General features: G+C 35.6%; 2 protein-coding genes across 5 annotated transcripts; one reads left to right on the forward strand and one right to left on the reverse strand.

Moving 5' to 3' along the window:
- Positions 1-2,155: 2,155 nt before the first annotated feature.
- On the reverse strand, positions 2,156-5,876 carry LOC137722280 (uncharacterized). The gene is made up of 5 exons (XM_068461244.2): positions 5,092-5,876; positions 4,651-4,756; positions 4,096-4,216; positions 3,062-3,997; positions 2,156-2,768 (listed from the first exon to the last, which is right to left on the reverse strand). The coding sequence occupies exons 1-5, from the start codon at positions 5,270-5,272 to the stop codon at positions 2,358-2,360; spliced, it is 1,755 nt and encodes a 584-aa protein (XP_068317345.2). The 5' UTR covers positions 5,273-5,876; the 3' UTR covers positions 2,156-2,357.
- Positions 5,877-11,524: 5,648 nt separating this feature from the next.
- Positions 11,525-16,780, forward strand: LOC137723748 (acid phosphatase 1). Of its 4 annotated transcripts, none has more exons than XM_088692833.1 (4): positions 11,525-11,701; positions 14,449-14,847; positions 15,192-15,404; positions 16,429-16,780. In XM_088692833.1, exons 2-4 carry the CDS (start codon positions 14,465-14,467, stop codon positions 16,604-16,606), a joined length of 774 nt encoding a protein of 257 aa, XP_088548959.1. In that variant the 5' UTR covers positions 11,525-11,701; positions 14,449-14,464; the 3' UTR covers positions 16,607-16,780. The 4 variants fall into 4 exon arrangements, with proteins under 4 accessions (XP_088548959.1, XP_068319042.1, XP_088548958.1 ...); XM_068462941.2 differs by lacking the exon at positions 11,525-11,701 and adding an exon at positions 12,389-12,813; XM_088692832.1 differs by lacking the exon at positions 11,525-11,701 and adding an exon at positions 13,839-14,351.
- Positions 16,781-17,778: the final 998 nt, after the last annotated feature.

The raw sequence follows: 17,778 nt of genomic DNA on the forward strand, positions 1-17,778 counted from the left end.
ATCCAAAAATATCAAATAAAATTGAGTAATGCTATTCTTACCATATTTTTATACCATATTTATATCACCTTAGGTGACATCTGATGTGTACAGCCATATCATTTAAATTAATCAGAATTTAATTTTAATTAAAAATTATATAAAAAATTAATAATTAATTAAAAAAATTGGTTAATTAAATGATAATTGTGATATACGAGGAGCCTCCTCCTTCCTTTCCTTTCAATTCTGCTTCTTCCTTCCCTTTTTTTCTTGACGCCTGTTTTTTCATTGATTTCTGTTGATTTCCATGATTATGATCAAGCTTGATCTCCAAACTCTTGTTGATCCCCGTAGCCCCAATCTCCCCCCCCCCCCTCTCATTCTCCAATCTTCACTGCTACTCCATGGCTTCTTTGCTCGTGATTTTTTTTTTTGTTTTCTTTTCAAATTTTATTTTGTGGTTTAGTAGAAGGATTGCATCTGATTATTTCATTAAACAATATCTTAGCTTTCATGAGACTTAGAAGTCAAAATCAACTTTGTCTGTCGGATTAGGGTTCATACCCAGTTAAGTTATTAGTGCAAGAGAGACTTGAAGTCTGCAATTTTCTTATTGAAGTGTTTTAATTAATAAGAAAATTGAAATTGAAATAAAACGATGTGGCTTGTCCAACTCATCTGCCACCTAAAATGGTAAAAAAACGTGGTATAAAATTATGATAAGAATAACATTACTCAATAAAATTATATGCATGCTATTAATAACAAATTGACAAATGCGGGTTGAAAATGCCAAGGACATGTGATATTCACAAAATTGGGCCAACCCTGGTTCATGATTATTCTAAAATCTATTTAATACTGTTACAGCGACACTTTTCGATTTCAAAAGAAAATAAATACAAACAACTCAGAGGCATATACCGACACATAGTTATCGTGAGTTGGACTAGTCACTCGATGTGCATGCTTTCTCGGATTCAAGTTTGAATCGTCCTGCTTATAAATTAGGGAGAAAATATTAATTCAACGGCATGTTCGATGCATTTTTTTGAATCTTGAATTTTCTTTCAAGAAATAAATGACACGAAGAAAAGTCCTTTGCTGTGCTCTTGATTTCAGATCTGGTGGTGTATGAATATATGTTGGTAAATTCAAAAACAAATAATTGCTTTCATATTATTTATAAAAATCTGGAAAAAGAAGGGAGGTCCCCTCCTTTCTTTGGTACCGTGGCCTGTTTCAGTGTTCCTCGTCAGCTGCTGCGTCATACCTTCCCCCTTCCCTCTCTGGTTCTCGTTTGAGAGACGTACATCAAAGCGAAATACGTTAAATTCTAATAAACGAGAAATTCTTACGTATGATCAGGTTAACGCATGTTCTGGACAGTTTCAATTGCGCTTTCTAGTGACCTTTTCAGTGCTAATTTCAAGTATTTTTTTTTTAAATACTACTTTTAATAAAAATTTCAACATGCTTCTAATTGAAATTTGACAATACAATATTTTGAAGCACTACTTGAAACCCGTTGCAGTCCCCAAAGTATCGTATTGTCCAAATCTAGTTGGATCTACTTAATCATCGGCTAACGCCTGTTCTAGACGGTTTCAATTGCGCTTTCTAAAGACCTGTTCAGTGCTAACTCCAAGTATTTTTTTTGAAGCACTACTTTTAATAAAAATTTCAACATGCTTCTAATTGAAATTTGAAACATGTATACTGAACCGCTTATGAACAAAAGTACTTCTATATAGGCAGTCGCTAAGCGTCCCTTGACTTGGTTGGTCCAATATTCTTCTTAGTCAAGGTAAAAGAACATTTTTTTTTTAAATGTTTTGGCCCATAAACCCAAATGGGCCTCTAAACAAACCCACAATTCTAAATCTTCTTGGGCTTTTAATTCAACCCAAAATTCGAGTCTCCATTTCTTGGCCCACTTAAGTTCCTAGCAATGGCTACAGACGTGGATTAAGTGAATTGGCTTAGGACAGTGTGCCGTCTCCCTTCACCAAGTTCGAATCCCCTCACCGTAACCAGGGTAGGATAAAAATAAAAAATAAAAAATAAAAAAGTTCCAACAATGGCATTGTCGATTAACAATGGTGCCGGAAAGACTTTCAATTCTCAAAGCTCTTTCGACAGACAGGTAAATGATGCATCACAATTCAAAGAATTCGAGAAATTAAATTTTTTGATTTAGGAGGCTAATTGCAAATACAGAAGACCAACACTAATAAAATGCATTGATTTCACTGCAAAAAAACAAGTACTTGGCTCTTCATTCTTCTGTTTTAAAGCGGATTCATCCCATATTAAGAAACCAGATAACTTAAAACAAGAAGAAAAAAACAATAACATCACTTGCTCACCAGGTGTTATAAGAGCCCGAAAGGTTCAGGCAGATGCTCGAATCCGTTATCGAAGATGGGTCCTTGATCAAGTTTATCATCCAAACTGTGCAGCCAGTTCGTGTTCTTCATGTCTTCTTTCAGCAATATCGCATCATAACGCGAGCTCTCGTAGATGTCCACTTCACTCAGTTTTGCAGAGTATCGTCTGCTGTCTGCCTCATTTCCGTTTTCTACATGCCTATTCATAATGTGTCCATTCTCTGAAACAAATCCGTTACTGTTGGTTTGGTGGCTTCCGTTAATGTGGGCGGATGCTGGCGTGCTCAATGCGCGTACAGACTGGGCCTTGGGAGCGGAAGTGGATGATCGAATGCTCTGAGGAAAGAGGGTGCTGCCTGAAAGTTGGCGAGCATTTGCTGATCCATTTCTTATATCCTACATCAGATAGTAGATCAAGCATTAGAATCTATTAACTTGTTCCAAAATTTGTCTTACGAATTTGAAAAAAATTATTAAATCCTTGGCTACAATTAGTACAAACAGACTAGACAAATTACTGTTCTTTTTCTCACATGGTGTACGGCAGACTAAAGTTGTCATCTACGTTCGTACCGCGATAGCAACCATTATACGAATTTAATACAATGATATGCAGCACAAGACAATACGAAGAGTAATTTCACAACCTGAAACTTCATTTATATGATGCCAAGGAAAGAGATTTATACCATATGTCGGATAGCCATGTCAAGGGATTTCTTCGAGATAGACCTCCCAAATCCGGTGCTGTCTGCAGGTGGTGTTGAAGACTTCACAGGTTTCCGCATACCCATATCAGAGATATTGGTAGACTTCCGAGGAGGCTCGTGAACATCAGGAAGGTGACCATTGGAATGTACACGTCCCCTGGAAGGGGTCTCTGTGAGTCTTCCCCTTGAGGCAATGGGCGATGACTGTCTTCTTGGCACAATTGTGGGAGCTGGGGGTTCTGGCTTCCCCTTCATTGTGGAAGCAGTGCCAGGACGGGATCTACCAGCAGAAATTGGCCTGTCTGGTAATGTTGTTCTAAGGTTTGGCGGTGTGTCAAGAGGAAAATCAGGAGGTACAATTGGTTGTGGTGGGGGACGGACACGTGGACTAGGGGAGCTTGGTCGGGATGAGGGTGCTGAACTGCGTCCATTTGACAGAACACCGCGACCAACTGAAGGTGAAGGACTCGATGCTGGAGACAAAGAAGGCAATGAACTCCGACGAGTGGGAGTAGATGGACGAGAGTTTGGTCGAGAACCATGTGAAGAATTCAAGTTTGCAGGAATTTGTGGCCTGGAACTACTAGGAGTTGAGGGCCTTGATGAGCCTTGCACTGGCCGAGGTTTCTCGATGGAAGAGGTGGTTGAAACTGCACGGGCTCTAGACGGAGTTGTGGACCGTGACAGCGCTGGGCGAGAGGTTGGAGTGGAAGGCCTTGCCGTAGATGGAGAGCGGGTAATGGGGGATGAAGGTCTAGGGTAAGAAGAAACCGAAGCTGAACTCGTGTTAAGGATGTTCGAGGATCTGTTGGAGGAATAGTTGTTGTATAGTGAGGCAGAGGTCGAAGAGCGAGTCACTGAACTGCTTCTAGCAGGTCTTGATGAATGGTTACTCTCGGCTTGCGAAACTGAAAGCTGCAAGAGAAATAAAAATTAAGAAAATAATGAAAGTATAACACTTCCTAACGGAAATTCACGATTGACACGGATGAATTCAACTGGCAAAGACATACCCTTGAAGGCTTAGCTGCAGAACTCGGTCTGCTTAAACTTTTTCTTGGAGGAGCTAAGGACGGTTGGGATTCACTTCCATCCGATGAAGGAAACAGCGGAGTTTCAGGAGGAGTGAGAAGCCTGATGACACAAAAATGTAATAAAAATCAGAGAGACGTAATTTAATTACTATCAAATTTCATGAGGTAATAATTTAACAATTTAAACCAACAATATTTGACATCATACAGGTAACATTATACAAAACATTCAATCCAACTATTTCGCATCGATACGTATCCCCAGTTCCCCACTACTATATCTATCGTTTCCCCGGCGTGTCATCAAGGAATTATTCTGAGTGTTGATTCTGAAACTGACATCTCCGCCGCGAAAAAATGATCGAATGTGAATTAAAATTAAATCTAACAAAATTTTACCTGGATCGTGATGCAGTGGAAGAGACGTACACAAACATATAAATCAGAAAAGGTTTGGTTCAACGCGAAAACGAGCAAAGATATCTTCTTTTATTCGAGCGATATTCTAATCTAATTTAACGGTTTTAGACTTACCAGTCGTAATCGTGCTTTCCGCCATCTGTAGACGACAACAGATCACCAATGCCAGTGCTTCCCACCTTGGCCGATCCGACTGACAGCCTCCCCAATTTCACAGAAACTGTTTGTGCAAAAAATCAAATCAATTAAAAGAAATTCAAAATTCAACTAAATTATCAAAACTAAATCTTCCAAACAAAACGCTGCCGTTTGATGGATTAACTACCAACGGCGCCGTTGGGTGGTTAGTCGTGAACAAAATCGAGAATCTATATCCTCATGGACAGGATGCCGCCAAATCCTATTGGTTCGTTGTCGGTTCAGGCAGTTATGATTCGCTTAAATGACCGAACTGCCCTCCGCATCAACGACCAATTGTACACCCAAACTGATGAAACACGGAAGGACATTTCTGTCCAAGAAGAAAACGGAAATAACCAGCACGATGAAACGTACCGTCGGAAGACTCGTCGGAGGAAGTTACAGAGAGAGTCCGGCGGCTCTTCGAGAAGAGATCCAAGCCGCCATCGTCGGAGTCCTTTGGCGCCAAGTTCAAGCTCTGACCTCGCCGGTGTTGCGACCCCATCGGAAAGTTCCTCCCTCCGGCCAGAGATTCCCTCACATTCCTGTTCATCATCGCTCTCCAATTCCTCTATGCCCCTCACACCATATCTCTCTGTTTCTTCAGCAAATTGTATGCAGTGGAGGAGCGAGAGAGAGTAAGAGAGAGAGAGAGAGATCTAATGGTGCAAAGAGAGAGTGTCGTAGATGCAAAGAGAGACAGCATATCGAGCTTCTCTTTCGTTATCACGTTTACGTCATGTGAGAGAGAGAGAGAGAGAGAGAGAGAGAGCGGATGCTGGAGCGTTCAGATCTGTCGAATTGCAACTGGAATTGCAACAGTGCAGTTAAATATCCGAGCGGATGCTGGAGCGTTCAGATCTGTCGAATTGCAACTGGAATTGCAACAGTGCAGTTAAATATCCGAGCTTTACTCTGAATTTTTTATTTTGGGGGTCATTGGATCATTGGGTAATGGGAAGATGCTTCTTCTTCTACTACTTTTTTTTTGTGTTATTTTTCCGGGGGCTTTATATATATATTTTTAATCTTTTTAAAAATGAGAATAACGGTTGTTAAGTTATGATTATTTACTATTTCGGAATTGAAAAAACTCACATGAGTATTTTAGTTTTTTTTATCACAGTCAAGCAGACTTATCAACTTGAAGCTTCCAACTCGTGACCTTCTTGTTTTTTATTTTCTTTTAGCTCGAGAGTAAAAGAGATGTACGTTAAGTTCCATATCAAGTTATGGTTTGTTATGAGTTAATTAACGATTAGTTGTAAGATTTTACTAAACATTACAGTTACGTTGTTATAGCACTTGATATACTAAATCGTATTGCTAGCACAATGAGAAATTTCTTCATTCCAATTATTTTTTTATAACACTTGATATACTGAATCGTATTGCTAGCACACTGAGGAATTTCTCAATTTTATTTACATTTTTATAACACTTGATGTACTGAATCGTATTTCTAGCACACTGATAAATTTGTCTCAAGGAGATCAGTAGAATGGATTTGGATCCTCTCTTGAGCTAATAGAGAGGATCCTCCTGACCAATCATCATGGACCGTTGAATTTTTATCCAACGGCTACAATCATTATAATTTTTATCCAACGGTTACAATTATTATAACTTTAAAGGAACCCCTGTTTGTAGCCGTTGGATAAAAATTTAACGGTTCACGATGATTAATCATGAGGATCATTTTTATTAGCTCATGAGATAATCCAAATCCGAGGGAAATAATAATACACAAAGTGTGGCCAATAGGTGTTCATTCCCATTCGTGGTGGTGTGTCAGGGACGGACAAACAAATTGCAAGCAGAAGGTCAGTCACTTCCACCCCCTTCTCACTCCTCCTATTACCATCTCATTATCTCATATCCTCTGTTTTTTGCTTTATTCTTTATATATATAATTCAAAACAAGATGTAAACGTCACGTAACTGTAACCATTTAAATATGAGAGGATGGAAGGGATGATGAATTAGGAGGGAAAATAATCTTACTCTTTTCACAATTGGTATGGGTCCCAATCTAACGTTCAGGGCATGTGAGTGGACCAAAGGCAAAAGCCATCAAACAACCATAAACCTCATATGTCATTCACACAACAGGAACACACCAAACAACAACAAAACTAGCCACATGATTTTACTCCATTGGTCATCAATCATCATCATGTTCACTGGAGTTGGAGCAAATTTATATCCGTATTCTACACGATGCTTTTGGAATTTAATTTATAGCACCGATAGATCATCCGATGCAATAAAAAAAAAACTAAAAGATCTTTGTAAATCTTCTAAACTCCCAAAAAATGAATTAAACGTGCTTTCGCCATCAGCTGGTCTCTTTGAAAAAAAAAAAAAAAAAAAAACTTTGTCATGATTTTTGTGGGAAAAAAGGCCTTTTTGCTAATTATTTTGTTAATTACTTAACTATGTTTTGCTTTACCCTATAATATAATAGTCTTGTTTATGGAAATCTTTTGAAAGGACTTTGAGAATTGATTTATCTAATTGGAAGCTATACTATGATTATGATTAAATATCTATTTGATTGATATGATTCCTACTCATATCATCAAATCATTGGACCCACCTCAATAGACTTTCTTGGTAATTGTATATCTTTCAAGGAAGATTAAGGGCCAACCCCCCAACCTAACAATTCATGACTTGGATTATTTAGGCTATATTTATTTGAGTAGGTAGTTGCTAACTTTCTATTTTTCCATTTTAGCATTTTGTAACCTATTATTAAACAAAGAAGTGACATATGCTAACTTGAAACATAGGGTTTCCATTTTGGTATTTTGCAAGAGTTGTTTACCTATATGTGTGCAACTTAATCATCGTTACACATAGACTTCATTTGTGGATCTCACATGCATTGACAACTGATAATCATATGTAGATGTTATCTTATTTACTTCGTGTAAAATAAGATTAAGTTCATCCCCTTCATTTTAAGATAAATAATATCGTTTGTTTAAAAAATATGTATTATTTGACGCATCTTATATTCCATAAAACGAATGACACGTTATGTTTCTTGTCACTTATTTATGAAGCTTTCGATGGGAATATAATAACGTATTATCCTCTTTGCATGGAAATATCCTAGCTACCTTTATGCTCATGTGTTTCGCATGCATCTTAATTTTTACACACACTTTGTGGTGGTTGATTAACTTTAGCTCATAAAAGGGACTCCCACGTTTAATCCATGCATGATCAAAATATATGTTCACCTTTTAATCAAACCCCTCTCAAAATATTGAATTAATTTTTTTATGATCGAAATATTTCATGTTTTTTCATTCAACTACCATACAATTTAAACTTTTTCGTCAAAATGGTCATTAAGATTTTTATAATTCCTCACTTTGGTCCTTAAGATTTGAAATCAATAGAATTGGTTCCCGAGTTTGTACACCATCAATCAATTTGGTCATTCTGTGAAAAATCTTCATTAAATAAGAATAAAATGACCAAAATGCCATTACTTTTTGTCAAATCATTTGACCCATTATTTATTAAATTGAGGGTATATTTATCATTTTGGTCCTTATTTAACAGAAATTTGCACGGAATGACTAAAATGATTGATGGTGGACAATTTTAAGGACCACTTTTATTGATTTCAAATCTTAGGGACCAAAGTGATATGTTTATGCAAATCCAGTGACCATTTTGGTTAAAAAAACCTACAGTTTAGTGAAATCGTTAAAGCTTTTTATATTTAGAGATCAAGATTTAATGACCGCAAATCTTGGCGTATAGAATAGACATGAGCGTACTAAAGTTTTCGGTCTGTTTAAATAGAAATGTAACGTGACACCTTATTTAATTACTTTATTTATTTAGAAAAGGGACGTGACACAATATTTTCTAGGAGGTACCAACCATGGTACTATATCATAATCATAGTTATATATTTTTGTCAAATATATCGTAATCATTAAATACAATGCAATCCGAAATCGCGAATGGGCAAGCAGTGGCCCATGGCATCCAAGCTTCTCCAATGAAATAGTCCCGGGACTGACTTACCCATCAGGTAATCAGAAGCTCCCAATAGTGCTGGACCATGTGAGAAAACGAAGGGTGCGACGTTTACCGGGCCAACATACGAAGCCCAGCATGACTTAGCCACGTGATGCTTCCTCATGCAGAAGCACTGGAGACGAATAATCCGACAAAAAACAACCACTACATAACGTGATAAGCCGACATATTTGACTCTACTGGGGTTTGCAACTTGAAGATTTCTCCATTTAATTTTTTTAGGAGCAATGTTTGAAAACCGAAAGATGAGTAGAAGTTCTATTCAAAATTTCGTGTCTGATGCATTAAAAATAAGGTCATTCAGTTGATCAACTAAGGCCATTCAGTTGATCAACTAATTTTTGTGAAGCTCACATCTACAAAAAGTGAATTAAAACTAAGGTTATTCAGTTGATCAATTGTAGAAAATAGATCGAAGATTCATTATGCTTTTACTATCCGTCCAATGTTTTTATACAATTTGATGACCTTGCTTTTACTATCCATCCAATGTTGGTACACAATTCAATGACCTTAGTTTTAATTGATTTTTCTCAAACATGATATTTATAGAGTGATTTATAATATAAACAGTTTGGATCATAAACTCGACAGTCTGAATTCCAGTCACACTAAAAAATCTCTCGAAATGAAGGACTTGACATGCAGTTGGTTAATGACAAGCGTTGGCTAACTATCTTCTTATGTACATGTGCACAACCAAGATGGGTCACACGGCTTGATGGCAAATCACCATCTTAATCCCAAGAAAGACTTAGAGCTAGTTTTGTATTGTTGTGTTTTGGAAAAAAAAACTGCTCCTTCTATGCTGTGGGAATAAACTCATTTTTGCTGCTTCACGTTTTTAGTTTTTTTTCACACAAAATTGTGAAAATAAGCTATTTTTAAGTGTTTATCAAACATCTTTTTTAGATCAGCTTTTTTTGATACCCACTTTTTATAAAAACATCTAAGTACCAAACCAGTATTTAAACAATAATGGAAGAACACTTAATTAACAATACTAGCTAAATTTTTGTTATTATAGTTAGCCAATTGACTCAAATTAATTTGGCTAGTTACTGGACATTATGAGCTATTTTGGCTTAAGTTAAAATATAGTGAGATTATTTTTTCATAATCTTAACAACCCATTTCTTTTCATGAAGCCCATAAACAATGCAATAATGTTTAGTAAAAATTTAACTCTCTTTCTTCTTAGCTAAATTTAATCACTGTTTGCAAAGTTAAAATAGCTAGTCATTTAATTAGCTAACATGTTGGAGCTTGTTTTTTCTGTTTTTTTATTTTTTTTTATTTTGAACAAACGATATTATCTACGTTAAAGGGGAGGGGGTGGGCTTAGCCTCACAATGAACTAACAATAATGTGCCTTTGGGGAGAATCGAACCTAAGACCTCTCACTTACAAGTGAAAAAGAATATCACTAGACCGTAGTACTAAGTCAAAAAACCCCATTTAGCTAAAAAGCCAAAAAGCCTCATTTTAGCTAGGTTATTAGAAATGCTCTAAAATCACACATCACCACTTAAAAGATCCTTTCAGTACGTGTTATCAATTCATGTAGAGTGAAATATCGATTTAGTCCTTGAAATATTACGTAAGTGATAAATTTTAAAAATATAATTTTCGAAAAATCTGTCAATTACATCCATAATACTAGACTAGATTACTAGACCAATGAAAATTTGTGTATAAGTAAGGAGTTCGATTTCCTCGAATGTAATAAGAAAAATAAAACTATTGTGAACTTTCAGTTTCTTTAATTTAAATTGTTAACGCTAAAATTGCTACATGAACTTTATGGTATCCGTCTCAAATTCCCAAACCAAGCTTAATTATGAACTCATATAAATAATTTAAAATACACATTAATTTTGGGGCAAATACGTAAAATTCATCACAAAAGTCACTATGAATATATGCACTTACATGATTTGGATTGTAGGACTTAGGAAGTTACAATTGATTTACTTTTTAATCCATGATGCTTCTTAGTGTTATATATTAAATATAGTTAGCACTACCAAGGTTTTTCTGGTGGATTAAATTTGGTGAGATCGGAGTTTTGCTTTGAAGCAAAGCTATATCATCATAATATAAAGTAAAATCTGTCGGTGGCATTCGAGTTGAAGCATGTGAGGTTGGGTAGGAATCGTGCCCCAAAAGTAAAGGATACATGACTATAAATTGGCAAACAACACGTAATACTATTTCATCTTCAAAAAACTTGTCAACGTACCTTCTTCACATGCATGAATCTGTCTGACGCTTCTTTCTCTAAGGCTGTAACAATATGATAAAATCAATAAGAAAGCAACGTTAGTTTGGACAAACACCCGAGCCACGTGTCATGCTAATATAATGGTTCATTGTTTGGTGGGGGCCTAACCCTAAACTAGCTAGGATATGCTTTAATGCAGATCCAGTTTGCTCCAATCATAGTGGGCTTACTACAAGGGATGGGACATTACTAGGGAAAACGTCCCTTCGGACAACATGCCCTTGTCGCAAATGCTAACAAGGTTGCGACAACGAGATTACCCGATGCCGTTGTTGTAACTACTCAATGCTTTGGACACGGCATAAGTTCTGTTTCGAAAGGTCATTCTTTTGAGACGGCCAAAATTATCCGTCACAAAGTTATGCCATAAAAAATGTTTTCCTTAACTTCATTATCTTGTGAGTGTGATGTTGTATATAGTGGCCGTACCCAAGAGTTTCTCTCGTAGGATCTCCTTCACTGAAGAACTTCCACAATCTCCCACCAATCTCTCATTTAGATCCCCTTTTGACCTTCATTTCCAATGGCCTTTGATTTTTTTGATCCATAACCTCTAATTGGTGTGTGGTCCACGAGTATTGCTATGACCTTTTCTAACCTGTCCCACTAGCCTATTGATGCCTTGTACACGAGGTAAGTTGAAGATACTTAATTATGCTCCATAAGTAGTGCTTTGAAAATGTGCTTAATTGCAGCATGCGTTACGTTAGTTTCCACAACCACAATTCATTTTCATGTATTTTTAATCCTTTTTCTTGTATTATGAGGAGTTATGTTTATATCCTCCATGACTAAGTGTACCCTTTTTTTTCTTTTTCTATCAATAAAACTCCCCTCGTACTGTCAAGATTTCCTTAAAAAAAAAAAAAAAAAAGAGAGTTTTTACAACCACAAAGTATACACCAAAAATATATCCGTCTACCTCATATTAGATTGCGATGGAACACCAATTTGCTCAATTCTAATGTAATACATCAAGATAATATCGTTCATTAAAAAAATGCAATACATCAAATATATAAAATTATAGTTTGTCTAGAAGAAATAATTGATTCATTTCAAGAACGAAGAAGTGAAGTATTTTCTGTTGCAAATGGACCTAAAAAAAAAATATAAATCGTTTTCTAACTTGCACTGTGCATGTGCATTCTTCTACATGTTGGCCACACCGACTTTTGGTTGGTCGGTGCATTGTGGAAGTGGCATAAACATACCAATTGAAACTGTCTGATATAATTTGTCCCAACACAGAGAAATGCAATAGGTGTGTACTATGGTGCAGTATATTTGTGTTTGTGCATAGTAGTCTGACGGCAGATCCACTACTTCTGTAAGGACATGTGGGCTGTGACTATATTCCCACTTTTGCTCTTTACCCTTCCCCACAAACCTCCAGGGTTGATCTCAGTATATTAGACCATACATGCCATTCTTACACGTATCTCTCCACCATCGCAATTGTTCATGGTTTATGACGCCGTCCCACCCAACATTTTTGCTACTTAAGGATCTACAAGGGTTCAGTTCTTTCATTCTTTGTCTAAATCTATCATGATTCTTGATGTCATTTATCACCTTCAAATTCTTACCTGCTTAGTAGTAGTTTACTAGTTTGTGGGCAGCTGAAGATCAGCTATATATTGGCTATTGCAGTAGTAGTTAAAGAGTAGGAAGCAAGCAGCTTCTGAAGGAGAAGCTCCAAATTGCAATTTTTACAACATTGATTGTGTTTTATTAAAACCATGGTAATCTTTTGTTACAATTACATGACATACATTTGAGTCTTATGTATATATTTTCCATTTTTTTTATTCTCAATGCATGTAGGTTACATTCTTTCTCATTAATTATCACATGTTATGAGCTTTAATTTTTAATTGTCTATCGTTGACTTGTGTGAGATTGATGGCAACATTTTCATCTATTATCTATATATTAGTTGTCCTTAACAATTAATACATGTTTACTTATAGGGAATATGAATTAGAACTATTTTGATTCTTGAGTTTTACGTGTTTACTAAAGTATGGGAGTTATTTCACTTCTCAAATGTTTCTATGTATTTATTAACACAGATAAAAATATAAAAAGTTTGAATTTCTCCTTAAATTTGTAATCAAAATTTAAAAATCAGGAATCAAATCAATTAGGAGGATCTGGTTGCTCCAGATTCCATTTCCTTCATCTTCCCTATTTCTAAGTTTTTCGGTTAGTTCCACGTATTTGTCCTTAAAATTTGTAATCAAAATTTAAATAACCTTGTTTTTTTATAAGTGATATAGAATAATCTACACTTAACCATTTAAACTCTTGAAAGGGAGATTCATTGATTCAAACACGGAATCTCGAATGAATAAACGAATGTTCTTAACCAATTGAATTACAAGTCATTTACAAATAAACTTGTATTAAAAGTAATTAAATGTGGATTAATAGATTACGTACACTTTGAGCCACTCTAATTAGTGGAAACCTATTATACTTCTACAAGTCAACCGTATCAAAATTTGAACCAATGACAATTGTTGGTCATTACGTAGTCTTTCATACGTCTACCCAAATGATGACATATCTGCAACACGAGTCCTTTTTTTTCTTTTTTTTCTTTTTTAAAATATATTACTGTACTTTGGCAAGAAAATATTTCAATTCCTATCCTATATAAAATGATTTACGTACAGTTCAAGTTCCTTCCTTTGAAGTCACAACAGCAGAGACCTAATTAAAGTCAAATTTTTTGTGCTGATGAAGTTTCCACGATGTCTCTCTTACTCCAATATTTTTTAATAGTTTTTTAAGTATAACTTCTCTTCAACCCTCAAATCATATTTTTGGTGATTCGATCAAAACATTTGTTCCCTCCTTGCTTAACAATGTGGGGATGAATATATTCCTTCAAAAATATATAATTTGGATAATTTACCTGGAAATTTCCCGGTTGTTCAGCCATACAACTTACATAAGTCTTTGGTCTATGTCGATTTTTAGTTCATGAGTTGACTTGGCTCATGCAATTGCTTCACAAATTCACCAGTTGAGCTGCTGTATTTTACAAGTTGAAACAAAATATTTAAATTGCCCAAAACACACTTTCTTTGTTAAAGCCACGAAAATGACATGCAAAAGTCCCAAAAGATTTCGTCAACCCTAACCTCTTTCTTAAGTTCTTTTGATTGTAATTTCTCCAAAACCATTTGGGTTGATTTGGGAAACTTACTTTGTTATTTCCTCCGGCCGGCAACCACACACTTTCTTGTCGCCGTCTTCGGGAGAAGGTTTTCCTGTATATGTGTTTCCCATTTACTGACCTAAACCAGAAATTTTCATATTTATTTATTAATTTGTTATATGTTTCCCATTTTATTTGCTTCTCCTTGTAGATAAAACTAAGCACACATGAATATTAGAGCAATGATGAAGCGGACCCATGAGGCGTTTGTTCTTCTGTTTCTGGCCTTACTCTCCAAGGCAACTAGTGTGAAGCCTTGCCCTAGGCCAAGCCCGCCGCAGTCCGACAGCAGCTTCTGTTTGAGTTGGAGACTGGCGGTGGAGACCAACACTATGCGTGGGTGGCGCACGGTGCCAATTCAGTGCTTTCGCTACGTCGAAACTTACATGATCGGAGGTCAGTATGAACGGGACATTGATTTTATCGTTGGCCAAGTTCTTAGCTATGCGATTGGAATAGCTTTATCTGATGATGGCATGGATGCTTGGATTTTGGACGTGGATGACACTTGCATATCTAATCTTTTCTACTACAAGAGCAAGCGATACGGGTACGTAATATATATGTTAAAATATTACAAAACTTATAGGGTAATATTTAGTTATGTTGTCAGATAAATATATTGTCAGACTGTCAAATAAAGTAAAAATACATCAACCATGTATGGTTCAGATTCACAGTATAACAATATAAGCTTCTTGTGTTCCTACGCTCTAACAAGAGATTCATTTATGCATATTGTTTAGAACTTTCTTGTTAAAATGCGTGGTTAAGATTCTCAGAAGTCTATTAGTATCATATATTTGCACATTGTTGGTCAAGAGAACGTTCTGCTTACATTTAAGCCTATGAATTTACTAGTTCATTTTGCCATGACTACTTTGTAATATACAGGTGCGATCCTTTTGATTCATCTGGGTTCAAGGCATGGGCAATGACTGGAGGGTGCCCAGCAGTTCCTGGTATGCTGGGACTTTTTAGCAAGCTGGTGAATAGTGGCTTTAAGGTGTTCATGGTCACAGGAAGAGATGAAGCGACCCTAGGCCAAATTACTACCGCAAACTTGCATGATCAGGGATTTGTTGGTTACGAACGGCTAATTTTGAGGTAAGAATGTTATGGTGTGTGATACTATATGTGCATGCATCCCTCTTTCATTGATCACGATGGATGATTTTGTCAAACCGCATAGGAGTTCATTAATTGGCCCAATAGAAAAAGGAGTGAGAAAAGGAAAATCTCATGATGATAAATCTTCCGTCATGTTTGAATGGATAAGTGGGTTTGAAAGACCAAAAAGATTCATTGCACTAGAAGCAATCCAAGTCAAAAGCATGTTTACGACTATTTTAGGGTTACTCTGATTTTTCTTCGCTTTTATTGCGTTGTGAAAAACAAACATGTAAGTATTTGGTAAACCATAATGCTAAAAGTGTTTTTAGCAAAAAAAAAAAAAAAGATGGGAATAAGTTTTATTAATTGGTACTGTTCACCTATTTCCAATGAAAAACGTGTCTTTTTTTTAAAAACATGTTTAGAGCAATTTTTGCTTTCTGATGTTTTAGACCCATGATTTTGGAAGAAAAAAAAAAGCTCTATTTTTTTCATTAACCAAACACAATTAAAACCCCAACTTTTAAAAGAAACTACTTTTAAAAAAATTTAACCAACCCCAAATGAGCCGTATCAAATTTAGCCTAATGATTGGATTCATTGGAATTATCCGAGTCAATAACAAAGAAGTGTCAACTTTTGAGAATACATCCAGCGTAAGTGTTATACACTTTATGTTTTCAATCCACACATGCGGTTATATGTATGTCCATAAAGTATCAGATAATTCATTTACTTATATTATTGCATAAATTGTTAGCTGTTTGATAGTGTGATCGTCACAATAAAATTCCACTTCTACAGTAATCCTATTGCTTAATTACAAAATCAATACATGTCACTACCTACCAAATGTTACTAGGTTTCAATAACTTGATGTATTCTTCTAATGGGTTGGGGATTAAGTAATTAAAGAAAATAATTGGACATTGGCACGTATTATTGTAGTGTCTCTACCTAAAGTTAGTTTGTTATTGTTGTGTCACTACCTAATTTAGTTCGGTGTGCCTAATTGCAGGACTCCAGTTTACAAAGGGCAGAGCGCAGTTGTGTACAAATCAAACGTTCGGAGGCAATTGGTAGAACAAGGTTACAGAATTTGGGGAAATATAGGAGACCAGTGGACTGATCTTCAAGGAGATTGTGTTGGCAACCGCACTTTTAAGCTTCCAAATCCCATGTACTTTGTCCCTTAATGAACTGAATTACCAACCCTAAACCCTTAAATTATCAGAGTTACTAGTGGAAGTCTTGTTACTTTTACTATATATATTATCGGAAAGGTATAATTATATAAAATCTCATTTACGTTGTGCCTTAAATCATGATATAATAAGATTCGCATAAGAAAAAAAAAATACTTTCGAGTATCTCAAACTTTTGCATTTTGCATTTTCAGCTTACTTTTCCATAACTTTCAAATTAGATGAATGTCACCGTATTTATTTATTGTCGTTCATTATTTACTCGTATTTTAAATTTCGATATTTACATTTTGGAGAGGCAATTTCGTAATTTTAAATTTCATTTGCTCTTTATTTAATTTTTTATTAGAAGAAAAATAAAATTAAACAGAAAAATCTTTAGGGCATCCAGTATAAGAGTTATCAAAGTGCAAGGCATTCCTTGCACAACTACAAAGAAGAGATAAAAATAAAGCTCATGTGAGTGACACTAATATGACGTATATGTGAATAAAGTAAATTGATCTCATTTATAAAACATTTCACAACATTTGTATATAATATAATCCTCACTCACAAATCACAATTGAATCCACACAAGAATTCAACGTGCTTTTCTTTCACATATGTATATAATAAAATAATAGGGTTAGGGCGACGTCATAAACTTTGCGTTCCATAACCTCATGGGACTGGATAGCAAGGATACACAAAGTAGGGCCTGTCATGGAACCATATAGAAGTTATGCATAGGATTCCCAAACCTCTCAAAGAAATAGAGCAAGATTCCAGAACCTCTCATGAAATTTAACATGAAGTAGGCAACTAGAACCTCTCATGGAACCGAACAAAAGTAGTGTTCCAAAACCACATGGAACCTACTAAAAGTAAGGTAGGGTTCCAAAAACACTCATGAAATAAAAAAAAAAAGAAGGTACTCTTGGTGGGATATCATATCCACACATGAAATTAGAAAGGAAGTATACAAGGTAATGGTCCATACTAGCCTTCTCAGTTCGCAATCATTTTAAATGTACATACATAGATATATATAGATCAATGAGTAGCAGTAAACACATTTACAAATCCATGTTCACAAAATATATAAATCCATGAATTTCGGCCCAACAATGTGAATCTTTGGTACATGTTATATAACTCCCAAACAATGGAAAAGATATTCG

The sequence above is a fragment of the Pyrus communis genome, chromosome 4, assembly GCF_041283825.1.
Source record: "Pyrus communis isolate YQ-2024b chromosome 4, ASM4128382v1, whole genome shotgun sequence".
In the NCBI taxonomy this organism is placed as follows: domain Eukaryota; kingdom Viridiplantae; phylum Streptophyta; class Magnoliopsida; order Rosales; family Rosaceae; genus Pyrus; species Pyrus communis.

Coding starts and splice junctions, on each gene's coding strand:
- LOC137723748 (XM_088692833.1), top strand. CDS start 14,465: ATGAATATTAGAGCAATGATGAAGCGGACCCATGAGGCGTTTGTTCTT. Junction 14,848..15,191: donor TACAAGAGCAAGCGATACGG/GTACGTAATATA, acceptor TGTAATATACAG/GTGCGATCCTTTTGATTCAT. Junction 15,405..16,428: donor TACGAACGGCTAATTTTGAG/GTAAGAATGTTA, acceptor GCCTAATTGCAG/GACTCCAGTTTACAAAGGGC.
- LOC137722280 (XM_068461244.2), bottom strand. CDS start 5,272: ATGATGAACAGGAATGTGAGGGAATCTCTGGCCGGAGGGAGGAACTTT. Junction 4,757..5,091: donor CTCCGACGAGTCTTCCGACG/GTACGTTTCATC, acceptor TTGCACAAACAG/TTTCTGTGAAATTGGGGAGG. Junction 4,217..4,650: donor GGAAAGCACGATTACGACTG/GTAAGTCTAAAA, acceptor TTGTGTCATCAG/GCTTCTCACTCCTCCTGAAA.